The 15,538-nt window shown below is 32.8% G+C and overlaps 1 protein-coding gene across 1 annotated transcript; it reads right to left on the bottom strand.

Moving 5' to 3' along the window:
• Window positions 1-13: 13 nt before the first annotated feature.
• LOC128878746 (KICSTOR complex protein SZT2-like) lies at window positions 14-15,406 on the bottom strand. Its single transcript, XM_054127222.1, has 26 exons — window positions 14,619-15,406; window positions 12,583-12,900; window positions 12,402-12,479; window positions 11,916-12,321; window positions 11,586-11,806; window positions 11,041-11,425; window positions 10,700-10,949; window positions 9,867-10,607; window positions 9,560-9,759; window positions 9,280-9,443; window positions 8,879-9,179; window positions 8,602-8,769; window positions 8,279-8,467; window positions 7,957-8,199; window positions 7,453-7,829; window positions 7,262-7,364; window positions 6,297-7,148; window positions 5,719-5,995; window positions 3,680-5,589; window positions 3,501-3,595; window positions 2,994-3,420; window positions 2,566-2,908; window positions 2,099-2,264; window positions 1,754-1,970; window positions 561-1,645; window positions 14-464 (listed from the first exon to the last, which is right to left on the bottom strand). The coding sequence occupies exons 1-26, from the start codon at window positions 14,637-14,639 to the stop codon at window positions 333-335; spliced, it is 9,669 nt and encodes a 3,222-aa protein (XP_053983197.1). The 5' UTR covers window positions 14,640-15,406; the 3' UTR covers window positions 14-332.
• Window positions 15,407-15,538: the final 132 nt, after the last annotated feature.

Here is a 15,538-nt window from a genome sequence, read left to right as displayed (position 1 = left end):
ATATCGTTATAAATACTGTCTGTATATGATTTCTTTATTGTTACTCTTTTATAAGATTAGAAGCAAGAGAAATCTTTAACTATACAATAGTAATGGTATGTGATGAAGTGAATAAAGGATGATTACTCATTTTTGTAACACGAAAATATATATACTTCTTTTTAGAAATAACGTATAATAGAAATACATGTCGAGACTGATCAATATAAAATAACGAGGTTAAGTATAATTTCCAAAAATATATAACATAATCCTAGTTTTATGTCTTCTGTTGGATGAGTACATAAGTAAACATATTTTGAATTTTTTTCCTCTAGAATTCGTAATTATTATTAATTATAAAGGCTTGTCCATAAGTGAAAACAACAAGCATTTACAAAACCTTCAATTAACGTGTAAATATCTTCTATACAGCATAGAGTATTAATTACTTCTTTCGATTTACAATAAACTGCATACAAATCCTGAAAGTAAACAAAATTATTGATATTACCTTTCAAATAATTATGGCCGGTAGCATGTACTCGCATATGAATTAATTTTTAAAAAATGTTACAAACCCCTTTCGAAGCATGAAGATTTATAGTCAGCATCATAAAAACTTGAAAGAAGCTCGGATGTAAAATAAGAAGATGAGTAATATTTCCATCTGACGTATTAAACTGCTTATGATGTTCCTGGTATTTATTTTGTAGAACTTTCGATAAAGTTTGATACCAGGAAAGTGGCTGGTTAAGAAATGGTCCAAGTCTTGGATCCAAATTCGATAAAGATTCTATATGAGCCAAGGAGCAAAGTTCGGAAAACTCCGTATAATTCATGGCTGACTTACTTTCCAATAATTTATTCCATAACAGATGCGTTTTGCATTGTAAAGCTCCCCGATCCACCATATTCAATATATGCAATCGAGCTGCGTCTGCTTGAGACATTATCGTTTGTTGCATCAGTTGTTCGTGGGATGAATAATAACCCAAATAATTAATCGACTCTTGTCGTATTTGAATCAAATGTGATGATGTTGAATTTACTGATGCGCTTGGAAGATTCGCATTTTGTGTCAATGGAGAATTCGGTACAGGTGGAGGTGTTGGTGCACTTGTGCTATTACAATTAGTTTGGGAATTAAGAGTGGGAATTTTAGAATCATTTTTCTTGTCTTTCAGTTCTTGACCATGCTCTTCAAATTCCGTGGAAAATTCTTTTGCAATACCTTTTTCGAAAATTTCCATAACAGATTCTGATTCTGTACAAGTGTTTAGTATAGGCTTCTCAATACTGTACACTGTTCGGAACTTTCCAAGTTTATTATTTTCTACTTCACTCTTTGGATATAATTCCCTTTTACTTGTCAGCATTAAATAGTATTTCAAAGTAATCTCTGTTTTCTCTGTTTGTGGAGATTGTTCTAAATGTGATACGATCAAAGCCACATCAAAATCATCGGTATATCTTGTATCTTGTGCATCACAGTAACTAATCGAAGACGTACTCTTTATGTTTACTAAAACGTATTCACTCTCCTCGGAATCCTGCCGATCACTTTTCATTAAAAGTACGTGCATATTGTATATCTTGTCATGGGATAATAAATAAGAATACAATGTACGACCCGGAATGGTCAAATTACGAATCGTCACTACATCTAAAATATAAAGATTTTTTTAATTAGAGTTTGTATATAATAATAAAAGAATTGTAGTGTACTTAACGTAGTACTCAAACAGAGACATTAAGTAATTTTAGGACTTACCACTATAGATGAGATTTCTAGCATAATTTGGTGCTTTACTATAATATTTATTAAAATCATCAAGAAAATGAATAAGATGATAGCCTTGATGTAACGACCAAGGCTCGTTTCCAGCAATGTATGCGTGTATACACCGTAAATGAAAGTCATATGTAAACGAGTGTAGATGCATATTAATTTTAATTTTGTCACACGCATCCACAAAACTTAGGAGAAACTGAAAAAAATTGAAATTTTAGTAGACTCGGTGATTTGGAAAGAAAAACGGAAAAATTCAGATACATTTGAATTAATATTTAATTATAATATCATACTAATTTTATTGAAATGGAAAGAAAACATTACCTGGTTAACTAGAGCACTACTAGTTTTTGTTTGTAGGCGACTGCACTCAATAACATGTAATTTAACGATAAAGAATGGTTGCGATAAATAAATTTCAAATAGCAGTACTCCTCCCAACATGGACTTTTTAAGATAATAAGATTCTTGTTGGATTTGTCCTTTAAAACTGGGAAATATTAATACATTTAGTTACCTACATATATAGTGATTTATAATCTATATAGAAAAATATTGTACATAATACTCCTCAGATAACTGATCAAGATTTATTCTGAATTACTAAATTTCAACAAATAAAAGTATGGACTTGGCTAGCATAAAAAGTTCCAGGAAGGAAAGCGTCCATTCTGTCACTTTCACAGCTACTTTTAGTGAAAACTGACGCTACTCTGATCTGCCAACTGATAGAGTAACATATAGATTCCCTTCAACAGGGCAATTAGGGTAATATTTAATAAGAAGCTTACCTTTTATCACGAGGTTCCACTTGAACTGGATTAAACCCTAATATTTGTAGATATTGTTTGTACTCGGATAACATCAAATTGCATAATTCTTGATGCCACTTTACAATATTTGTCTGTCCGGTTCGGTTTATTTGCACTTGTGATAAGTGTTGGTGTGCCGTTAACGAATGGTCTCTCGTTGCCGCAGATTGTAAACGCCAGGAAGGCAAGAATAACAGAGGTGTGTGACAAAAATGTATCAAACGAGAATGCTGTTTGGACATACTTAAAGCATTGATTGAAATTGGAATGCTCGGTGTAGCGCTACGATTTTGCCACATTGCATATAATTTACTTAAGTCATCTGAAAATTCATAAACAATTTGATATATATAGTTTTACAGAAATCTTGCTGGTTTCGAATGTATTCAATCAAAATTTATATTTACCTTTCATTTTTTTCTCGTGACACCGTAAATCTTGTAAGTCATATACTGCCTTTGCAATTGCATCGACGTTACTATTGCAGTAACTATTTGATTTTACATCACGCATTGTTTGACCAATAACTTCGTTCCATGAAAATTGATTATGCTTCATACTTTGTACTCTACTATTAGATCTTGGCCAATCTTTCTCATCGTTGTGTGGTATAGAAGAAAATTTGACAAGACTTTCCATATCCATAATTTGGAAATATTGCGGTTTCGTTTGTTCCCTTAACGCATGCGGTCGATGATGAAATATTCCTAATTTTTGCATTACCACGTTTACAAAAAAATTTGATCTCGATGAAAGCCAGGTTCCCAGACTGGTAGTCTGTTTAATCAACTTTTCAGATTTTTCTTTCGACCAGTTATACATGTAGAGGGTTATCTATAACAATAATTCAATTTATTGTTGATATAATATTAAAATTGAATGCATAAGTAATATCATACATACAGATAACTCACCTTATCATTTCGAATTTCAGCGAGTAATAATCGTTGCCTTGATACAAAAGTCGATTCCAAAATCAAAGGATTGAATTTCTGCAATACCTTCTGATCTATAAAAAAGGTGAAAAATGTATGTTTGCACGTACATATGTTTATGCAGATTTATTATATGATGAATATAGAAGATGCATTACCTTTCAGAACAGTTAATTCCGGTTGTGCTTCTTCGCTAGACGAAGCTTTCCATTGGTAAAAGTTTCTTGCAATTAATATACACTTAGTACAGGTTTCTTGTTCGTCTTTATTGAAATCACATGGCACGTAAAAAGGTAGACTTAAATTGTCTGTGTTTCCCAAAGCACAACAATCATATTTATTTGTCGCGGACTCCTCGTTTGAAATAAATTTTTCGATGAAGGGTTGCTTATCTTTCAAAACAAACGCTTTACTAGAAGTATCCGGCGCTTGGCATTGAATGAGAGCTTCTAATTCTCTGACAATAGCGGGTATAGCATGCCTATAATTAATATGTATTTCATGCTTTTTCACTGATGGAACTCCAATTTCCAAAGCAAACCGAAACCATTGCGATAACGTCACGCAATATATATCGTGTAATCTTCCCTCTTCACCTGCCTCAAATCGATTAATTGTTAAATCAGACACTACTTTTTGTAATGTCTCAATTTTACTTGGCGTTTGAGTTTCCTTGGTTTCAATAACTATCTCTGGAATGCATTTTAATAACGGTTCTGTTAACGGAGTTGACAGGAACTTGTATTCAGTAACCAAATCCCAAATAGCATGCTTAACCGCGGAGCATAATTTTTGTAACAGAGATTCAAGATTAACTCTGCCTTGCTTCCAAATTCTGAACTCGATCAGAGGTAGCGATTTCGTTGAGCTTTTATCGTAAAGTGAAGTAGAGACAATGTACTCAAAATCTTCCTGTTTTATCGTCACAGGAAAATTGCATTTTGGTAATTTACTTTTCGATGGTTTAATCGGCTCTCCCTCGTCGCCTGTAATTGCTAATGCTATACAAGCGATTCCTTTGCTCCCGCTAGAATGACTTTGATTGTATAAGAAGATACCAGATTCGGCTACTCTTTTCGTAGATCCTTCAAGTTGCGAATAATCTTGAAAATGGTAGTCTGGTCTGTTATCAGTGTATTTTGGTATGTACAAGAATTGAAGCACATTCTGTCGTAAATAGAATTCTAGAGCGGTTATGTATGATACACAATGTTCCTCTATGCATAATTGTATGATGCTTTCCGGTGGTTTTGGCGGTTGGATGAAAAGCACGTCGGCTGGAGTTAATTTGCACATTGGATTTCTTGCTAACATAACAGTCAGAACTTCGAGTACCGCGTCATCCAAACGATTTTGCAGAACTTGTACCAAGTCACGTTTAACTTCTGGCCCTGCGTCGGAAATTCCATGTACCATTAAGGCAATCGAATCCTCGGTTTTGTTTAGGACGTTTGACTCTTTTTCGCTGAAGGATCGAACTCTAGGCCTCGTATCTGCCGTGGTAACATTGTCGTTCAATTTTGTTTGCGACAGTGAAACTACACTGTTACTCCGGGAAACGACAAGTTTCTCGTCGCTATCCGATAGTTTATTTTGTAATGGTTTACCATCATTTATTTGTTCGTGGAGTCTTAGGTAAAATACGTTTTTATTATTTTCTTGATACACGAACATGTTACTTCGGTTAGTCACGGCGAATCTATCGAGCACCCCGTGTAGAGCTTTTATACCTCGCGAAAGTCCTGATCTTCCAGGCCCGGTTTTCAAACGAGGATGAAGCCTGAATGTAAATTCCCAAACTACGCGACAACGAAACATTCCTGGAGTGAAATTTTCTATCGAATCTCTATTTTGTATAGTATTGCTGAACTCATTTGCCGTTTCCGTTCTCCAATTATAGTCTTCACTCGTTTCTGTTTCTAGAAGCTCAGAACATTTACTCGTTTTGTACAGATTTTGTAACAGCAAATATTGGTTTACTCGGCGACAGGTGCTCTTTATTTTAGAGATCAATGTTTTTTGAGTATGCCAGTAACTATCTACCTCTACAGATGGAATTTCCAGAAACCTGGCAATTATAACAAACACGATATGTAATTTTATATAACATTTCTTAACTTAAATTTCATAAAAATTAAGTGTTAGAGGTATCCTATACAAGTAATGAGACAGACTGTAAATTACGACCAATACTTACCTACAGTGAAAATAAACATTAACATAATCACTTTCCACTTTCAAGATTAGCCAGAAGTTTGGTAAACAACTTGGCCGATTATCAAGATCTATCAACCATTTAAACCCTCCATCAGAATCACTGTTCCCTTCGTATTCGTTATCCACGTCTGATTTTTCTTCCAGCTCAGAGTCATAATTTTCAAATCTGAGATGAGTTTTACAACTTTTCTTGGTACCGTCACAATTCATATCAATTTCGTGTAACTGCTCTGTACTTTCTACAGTATTACATTGCACTAATAATAAATAAGTATTTGAGGATTTTAGTAACTAATTTGTAATCGAACGGTTCAGGGAAAACGACCGTAGTTACAAGAAAGAAAGTTTTAGTACTTAATAACAAACTCTGTGAACTCACTTCCACTACACATAATCAAGAATGTAGATGAATTTCTGAATCTTTTTAAGCCAACATAATCTCAATTTCGATTTTAAATGTAAGTACTACGATCGTCTTTCTGTTTTGAAGTCAGAATCTGTATACTTTATCTTAAGTTTACTTAAGAAGAAATAACAGTCTTTAGAAATAGAACATACCATGTTCCACTTTCAGTTCTTCTTTATCATCCCCGTAAGTTTTCTGTATCGTATCGGACGATATACGTTCCATGTTCTTTACAAAATAAAATAAGTTACCCTCTTCTTTAATACAATACTTGTCAATTTCAAGTTTCTTCAATTCATTTAAAAACTTGGGTTTACTATCCTCCGAAGGAAAAACAAAATGCAGCGGCACTTTCTCTAATTTGCAGCTAAATCTATCTGTCGATTCCGAAACGTGATTTGCCACAAACATCAAAATTTCTTCATTTATCGAGGGTAGATCCAATAACGCAGTCGTAGTTTCGTCTTGCAAAAGCCATTTGATTTCATCTCTTAGATTACTTATCGCGCTGTGTTGATTTAAAGGAAGATGAGACATTTTTTCTTGAAAAAATTCGCTTCTAGCATTGTTTTCTGAACTACTTCCACTTTCTGTTCGCAAACTACCAGCGGGCGAACCACTAGAGAAAGATGTTGTTCTTAAACCAGAGTAACGTTCTAAGCTTATTTCTAATACTTCCCTTGGAAGACTTAAACAAATGATATCCAAGGTGATTTTCAAATTTGCTGGATTAAAAAAATCAGTTATACCACTCTCTTTGTAATCTTCCATTTTTTGGACAATTTCCATGAAACAGGTAGGGAGAGATTTTACTGGAACGCTACTAAGGCCGGATTTAGATTGAGATTGAATAGAGCAGCTTAATTGCAAGAAGAGAGGTTGCTCTCTCTCGTAAATATTTTCCTCTTGTAAATCGCTGATGAGAGACTCCGTAGAATCATGACTTAAAGTCTTTGGCACATTATGGTTATTTCTGGATGGCCATGTCATATTTCCTGATTGAACTGTTGACGATACATGAATTTGAATTATTGGAAACTATATCTTGAAAAAATACATTTCTACGTAATTGACAATTTACGATATAATAATAAGATAAGTTACCAGTGTAATGTACCTTTTTTGCAAGAATTATATAGTGCGCTATCATGACTCAGTGAATGAAAGAGAAGATTCCCTATTTCATCGTCGCTGTCTGATTTTTGAAAACCTACAAGGTCCTGTTAATTTCAATTTTGTTAATCACTTAATTTTTATTAGAATCCATTAATATTTGACTATCTTTTAAATATTTAGTCGATAACGAACCATTTTACTGACTATCCAAGATGGCGAACAATAATAAAATTCAGGGTGTGCGGGTACTGGCCTAAATGCAACAGTCATTATTTTCTCAAACTTCTCCCTAATTAAATCGTGGATCGGCTTAACATCTTTACACGCAGACATATCCAATTGATCGAATACATCTTCATCTGATAATTTGCTCAAATGTCTGCATACGCATTGCAGATATTTCGTTATATTAATTTCAATTAGACTTTCCTCGCATTGTTCCACGGCGGCTTCCATATCTTCGTAACTAAGGGGCTGTTGCAATACTAATGATTTATATACAGCAACAACATAACAATGACAGTGAGCCAAGGTCAATAGTTTGCAATGTTCCGTGAGACTTCGTTGATCTGTCATAGTAGAAAACATTGTATTAATCACTTGTAAACATTATCATGTAATATCAATACACTATGCCTCTGTCTGACAATCATGTTATTAAAATTAAATAAAATATATAATGATATTTTTACTCACCGCTTGTGCTGTTATCAGAATCTTCACTCTTTGGTTCCGGGGACGAAGGTTTTGAGTTATAGCCAATTTTTAGTTCTGTGAAATCCTTACATTCCTGATGGCCAGTTCTAAACGTATGATCTTGATAAATGTCTTTGTGATGTGACATTTTCAACTTATCAGTTAATGTATCGATTAACAACGCCAGTGAACAGTCGTACATATAAACAGGGATAATCAGACTTCCTTCCGATTCGTTACTTTCTAATAATGCAAACATTAACATCCTTTATATAAAGAGTCGAATGTGTGTGTTTTTTGCTCAAATCAATATCAAGTATACCAGGTGTGTAATTCTTCTCAGAATTGTTACTCGCGTAGAATTCTTCCGCATACATGGGTAAAGTAAATAATCGTACATCTTTTTCTGAAGCAGGTAGAACTGTAATAATCACATGAGTAGTACTAATTCCTTTTACGAAACACTTCCAACGTGGATAGACGTTTTGTTCATTACTGTAGAAGTGTTTTTCTGAAATTAATTTTGAAATAGGGAAAGTATATTAAGTTTATTTCTTGTTAAATTCCATGGGTAGTTTTTGGAGTGATATTTTGAATTTAGCTGAAATTTAGTTCTAGTCTACAACTAGAAAAAAAAGTCAATACCTTTTTGAGAGAAAAATGGTAAACGTGGACCTCCATCTCTGCGTCTATTAAGGAGCATTCTTGTGAACTTTTGCGATTCGGCTGATGTTAGAAGAAGTTCTTTATTATGCAACTGTTTTATATGCTCTAGAAAATTATCCATGAGTATCTTATTTGCACGTCCGCCTCCTGTAATAATAATATAATCTAATTCGATATGATAAAATGATGACAATAGTCTTTCCAAATCCTGGGAAACTTTTAAGAGTAGAAAATCTATACAAATTAAAATTCGTACCATCCACAAACATAGAGAATAGAAGTTCGGCCTGTTGACATTTTGGTAAAATGTTTAACGTATCAAAAACAAAGTGCATTAAACGTATTCGTTCATCGATGGATGGTAGACCATCAAGCCCTTCGTCGACATTGGAACCGCTGTTTTTTATATTTCTGATATTCTTTTTCGATAGTTTCGTTTGATGAGCTTGACCGTAAATAATTTCGTTACTTTTTTCATTTGGAACTGCTTGATTCAACAAACTCAGATACTCCAAAGTCAATAATGCGTTGATACATTCTTCATCCACTCGAGCAATCTAATGAGAAAAAGTAACGAAATTTATTATTTTCTTTATTTCTTATTCATAGAAGGACATTACATTATATATTTATTGGTAATATAAATCATGCACTTACTGCATCTGGAAGCTCATGATATTGCAAAAGATGCATATAAGATGCCGCTGATTGTACAGGCAGCTGTACAAAACCACACTGAGGTTCAATCCAAATTTCAGAAATAATTTGAAAATCGCCAGAACTTTCAAAGTCATCCATGCTTATTTCGCCGTCAGCGTTACCTGAAATATAATATAATAAATTCATTTGCTTTCTAATCGTTCAAATGTATGACTTACTAACTTCATTATTAGTTTGTTTGAACTTAATTTTATTTTAATATCATGTTCACCACTACCTTCATCGGTATCTTCATCCGACGCGCTCTCACGTTCTAATATTGTATTCGATGTAACATGCGGGGGAAACAAGATATATTGAATAATACACGGATACGATGCATTAGTTTTATCGATTCCTTGCATTTGCACTTCGAGAACCATGTTTAATATACCCGCCGCTGAATAAGTAAAACTAAAACCTTCGGCTAAACGTATCCTGATACAATAAAAATACATATACATGTATATTCACGTAATGTATAAATAATACTGTCTTATATTTCTACAACAAAATAGAAAAAAATATAAATACGAAACATTTACTTTGTAATTGTAGAAAGTATCCTTGCAATTGCAGTTATATTCAATCTTGGCAACGTAATTCCCGGAATGGTTTGCACAAATGGCCGCTTTATATGCCAAAGCCATCGGTTATGATACAAATATCTAGATAAGCTAGTCGTCAAAATCCCTCCAAAAATTGGTGTAACTTTCATTGAATTTGTTTGAGTTCCATCGGGAAATACAATTGAATTTAAATTAGTGGGCAATCGTTCATATCTAACTAAAATCCTTTCTAGGGATTTGTGAATAATAGTGCAACACAGGGTTTCTCTTTGCCCTGTTGGTCTATTTGGCAAAATAAGTTTAGATAACCGATCTAGGAGGTCGACAACGACATTATGTCGTACAACCCCCTCCGTGCCAGCTGCGAATGCAATATTAAGGATGACGCAGAGACCCTTACAATTGATACGAATTAATGAGAACGAAACAGGAGGTTTCTCTGCTTCCCTGTATATAAATTGCACATATGTATGATTTTCAACGAGAACGAACGTTGCCCAATTTTTTAACATGGCATATAGAACTGCGGCTGCTTGGCGACTTTGAACACATTGAAAACGGCCACTCTGATTTGCTTGATGTAGATGCTTCGGCAATGGTCTGTCGTGGGATAAAATCAATGTCACTCTTTGCGTATGCATCCATCGTGCCCACTGCAAAGGATTTAAAGACACTACGGGTTGCCATATTTGACCAAATTGTGGACACGCTGCGTCACTAGAAAAAAGTACCTGTTTTGTATACAAATTTACATGAAAAACAATAAATTAATGCGTATACTATAGTAATATCGTAAATTTCAAGTATACCTAAGTTGTACTGTACTAGGTGAAGGATAAGCTGCCGAATAGAAAACTGGCATGCCGCTCCTAATGGTATCTGGTACACTGTACCAAGTCCAACCAAAATCTGGAAACCAACTAAAATGTGCAAGCATGGTATCACTTTCTGTTAAAGATGTTATGGTTGTCCAAAACCGATTTACAACACCTTGACGATATTGTGATTGCAATGGTTTTTTTGACAAACATGTGATGTCGTGTAGAAAATCGTAAGGAGCTGTAACAAAATATTGTTTCTTCTTTATATTTGGTAAAATTATTTGGGTAAAATTAAAATATAAAATGTAACTAATCGTTCTTAGACTTACCTTCTACAGTAATCGTGTACTGTATCGTATTAGATGCAGACAATGATTTCGTAGACCAAGGGCATAATACTACATATTCTAATAAAACACTATACTTCCATAACAATACGAAACAAATTTCAAGCATTTCATCTCTAACATTAGCACGTTTTATTAAATATCCTTCTCGAAGGCGACAACATAGTAAACTGCTTAACGTGCAAGTAACTTTTTCTTCAATTTGCTTCTTTTGCAAAAGTTGAGCAGATTTTTGTTCATAAAACAATGAATTTTTGGAACACCAGTTTGGATAATACGGTAGAACTTCGTAAACTTCGTCACGATATAATTGCCAGAACAAAAAATTTGTATGGTAATTATTTATTTCTGTTTCATCTAAATCTGTCTGAAAATATAATAATTGTTATGTATACGTAAAATACAAAATATTATGTTATTTGTAGAAATATTATTTCCATATTTGAAATTAAGAAAAATGTTTATAGAATCACTAATTTAATTTATTGTTAATGTACGCTATGTTTAATATACAAACGTTTACGTACAGCATATGGAATAAAAGACATATAGGTACCCAAAGTAGCTCCAGCAATGAAATATAATAAGTCTTGGTTCGGAACTAAACCATCAGCACAATGTGGATGATATGTACTTCCAACACGCAGAAAACTGCATGCAACTGTTGTTGCGCGTAATTGCTGTATAACAGAATCGAGTACATGAACATCAGTAGTTCCTATTATACCATCTGACACAATTATCATATCTGAAAAATAATTGTCATTATATATAATTACGTGAATGCATGATAATTATAACTGTACCAATAACAAATTTAGTGTTTTAATAAAACAATATAGATTCATAAAGCTTACGCGAGCAACTGTGTTCTGGCAGAAGAGTAAGCGCTAACATCCCATATCTAATCATATTCACAAAGCTTGATTCCGGAGAAATTATCGAAGTATTGACCATATAATTATTACTTTTTTTATTGAAATAAGTATTACTTTCTTCGAAAAGACCTCCCACCAAACGTTCATTTTCAGCTCTTAAATTTTCTAATTGTTGGCTAGCTGTAGCAGTTACAGATGCAACCTTTTCTTCTAATACCTTAAGTTGTTTCTCTATGTAATTTGTAAGTTGATTAACATTCTTCATAGTCACTAGCCAACCTTGTACTAAAACTTGTTGTGCTGGACTTGTGAAAAAAGGTGTATGAGCTATTATAGTTACATAAATTTCTGGTTGCATCTTCCTACTACTTCCTGGTATGGTCAACTGCAAACAGAACGATATAAGCCTAGCTCTAAAACTTTTTGATTGATACCTCATATAGAAAGAAATAAGCTATTACTCACAGGCCTGATAATGCCTTCCAAGAAACGTTTTGTTGCTACATATACTTCATCTATAACTATTTCACCGTGTTGTATATCCTGAAACAATACCACAAACATGAAGGCAAATGCATTTAAATAAAACTATACAGAGATTTAATATATTTTCTAGTTCTAATTATGTTATACCGGCAATACTTACTACAGTTGCAAGCGATGGGCTTAAATCTAAATTAAACACTATCCTGTATTTGTGCGATAAAAATATTATTGATGTTGTAGAGGTCACTTTATAAAGAAATTGGTAACTTGTTTCGGTAGACCAAGATTCAGGTTTACTTTTTGGTAGCACAGATACAATTTCTAATTCTGCTGCTTCTTTGTTTTTCAAACCTGGACACTGAATACTTATTACAGTGTCCAAGTGTTCAAGCATCCATTGTGCTCTTACATTTCGAGATATAGGAAAACCATTTTTCATTAGTAAGAAAACAGTATTTGCCTCCAAAATAGTTTTCTCCTATAACATATAAAGTTTCAGTTTTAGTTTTTCCTGTTATACATAACTATTTTATTTAATATGAGATAAGCTACTCCATACTACTACAACGTTCAATTTGTTACTCCAAGAAATGGTTAAAAAAAATTATAAGGTTTCAGGAAGGATAAATAACTGTTAAAAAATGGTCAAATTCGGCACATAACAAGAAAGAACAATTTTTTGCTGATTGTCCTGAAGAACACATTGCTGGAATTAAAGATACAGTCATTGTAAATTCAATTCTTGCACTATTGCAAATATTCTACCTTTTCCCACATACTAATTGTAGATAGACAATTTCTTGATAAAATGTGTCCATTGAATGTGGATTGTAAAACAATTGGGATTGTTTTCTGTCTTTACTAGGGACATATATTATTTCATTAATTTTGAAAAGGCTGTTTCTTTTTGACGAATTGTGTTTTCAGTGTGTAGTGATGGATGGCTTTTCTTTTTATTTTCTTGATATGATGTTGATAGTGTGCTCAACTGTATGTTTTGAGATGACTGACTAAATTCTGATTATCATCAACTTCTATACTTCCACATAAATCATCTATTTCTACTTCATCATTGTTCCCAGGAATAACATAAAAATTAGATATAGTATCTCTTTCTGTAAAATGTGGCAAAAAAAAACTTAATGTGTCTTCATATTTATATGTTCTCATTTTTCCTGTAACCTGATCACGTTTTGTTACTTTTCTGGCTTCGCAATTTTTTGTATTGGTCTCATATACTTTGCTCTCTGGTTTTACGCAGTGAATCTAAAAACATAAATGCAACTGATTTGTACATATTTATATAGCAAAGTAACTTCAATTTTGCTAATAACTTGTTATTTATTTTCTTAAGTACTTGATAACAGGCAATTCTTTTAAAAGTATTTCATTTAACTATTGATTAGAACACACAACAGTGTACAAGATAGTTAAAGAAACATGCAATTAAAGATTGACTAATTACTGAAATTATGCTTGCTCTAAACATGAATATGTAAAAAAACACCATATTGAAACTAATGTAACTTTTTGAATTGTTTGAGGAATTTGACAAAAGTTTGACAAAATTTAATTTCTTGCTTGTTCGAGGAAGCAATTTTCCAAACATTTTTTTCTACTCTATGCCAGTAACATGTGTCCATTGTATAGAATTTTTATTTGTTTTATGAGAAGTCACACACAATTTTGTTTGCAAAAATTCAAAGAACTTGCCAATTAAAAGACTGTAAACATCAACGGCACTGTTTACAATATTTGGTAAAATATTTACTTTAAAATTTCCACAATATAGTTCTAACAAAGGGGGATCATCGATTTGCATCCAATTATCACCATCTTTTACATTAATATTGTCTAATTCACTTGAACTGATCTGTAATGGCAATATATACTTTTTCTTAGATGTAATAAGGTAATAACTCTACTATCAATACATCATGAGTACTTAAATGCCTGATTTAATAAAGGGACCACATTAAATGTGTTTTGTCAATTTAAATCAAATGCAAGGTTCTTCAGGACCACTAAAAAATTAGATATGAGAAGGCATAAGTTACACTTCTATTGTTTCAGGTAAAATATGAGTTTTGTTATTACAGAACTCGTAGGAAAAATATGGGGAAATAATTTAGTGTGAATAAAAACAGCATGCAACAGACTTAGAAATACATTCTATTATAAAGTTCATATAATTACCTCATGTTTTGCACTAGCCATGACGATTTAAACATATGTTTACATCTCAACATTCACTATTTTTGACAAAAAAAGTGTATAAATACACAGTAAATATTAATTCTACGTAGTACACTGATCAAAGGTCACTTTATCATCTATTTTCTTCATTACTATTCGATTATATTTTCAAACGAATAAATACAACATAACCTCAACAAATTAAATAACATTAAACAGTACTAAACTTATATGTTAGGACGCATTTATTCTATTTATTGTTGTCGAATTAATATTAGTTATTGTTATTCTGCACAAATATTTTTCAAATAACAAACTGTGATCGGTGATTTGAAAACAACTTCGATAAATCCGAAACACAAGAGATAAAACTAGAGAAAACACTAAAGCACAAATGGCCAACTCAACTTGATGACTTATACACACAACTACTATCAGACTACTATATTCCATTTATCGAGAACGTGTAGTCGGATAAACAAAACCACGTGACTTCTGACATGACCAACTATACGAACTGTGCCCTACATATGTGTATTCAAATATACAAAAATTAAAGAAGGAGTCTGTGAAATTTGATTGCTATTTAATTAACAAGGCTATCGCTATATAATTCTAGAGTACAACATGGTACAACGCTAAAAGGAGCTGAAAAAGCTCAATCATTAATGTGTATCAATAGTTTTCGACTACAAGCGAGAGATGGCGATCCAACGCCGAAATTAAATTAATCACGTGACTTCAGCAATCCTTACGCACAATTTACTATAAATAACACTCATTAAATTACAAGAACTATTATTTATTGAACACAAACAAAATTATAAATGTAACAGTGCGAAGTTGTAAACTGAATAATCATTAAAAGTATGTTTAGTAAATTTTATTATATATATGTATATAATAATTTTTATAAAATT

This window comes from Hylaeus volcanicus, chromosome 1 (assembly GCF_026283585.1).
Source record: "Hylaeus volcanicus isolate JK05 chromosome 1, UHH_iyHylVolc1.0_haploid, whole genome shotgun sequence".
Lineage (NCBI taxonomy): Eukaryota > Metazoa > Arthropoda > Insecta > Hymenoptera > Colletidae > Hylaeus > Hylaeus volcanicus.
The sequence above is the reverse complement of the archived record's forward strand: the minus strand, read 5'-3'. Positions and strand labels throughout refer to the sequence as shown.

What these genes read in the sequence shown, in the direction of transcription:
- LOC128878746 (XM_054127222.1), bottom strand. Translation starts at nt 14,639, where the DNA reads ATGGCTAGTGCAAAACATGAG. An exon ending in GCCAGAACACAGTTGCTCGC is followed by an intron (nt 11,807 to 11,915) that starts GTAAGCTTTATG and finishes ATTATTTTTCAG; the next exon opens with ATATGATAATTGTGTCAGAT. An exon ending in GGAATTAACTGTTCTGAAAG is followed by an intron (nt 3,596 to 3,679) that starts GTAATGCATCTT and finishes CCTTTTTTATAG; the next exon opens with ATCAGAAGGTATTGCAGAAA.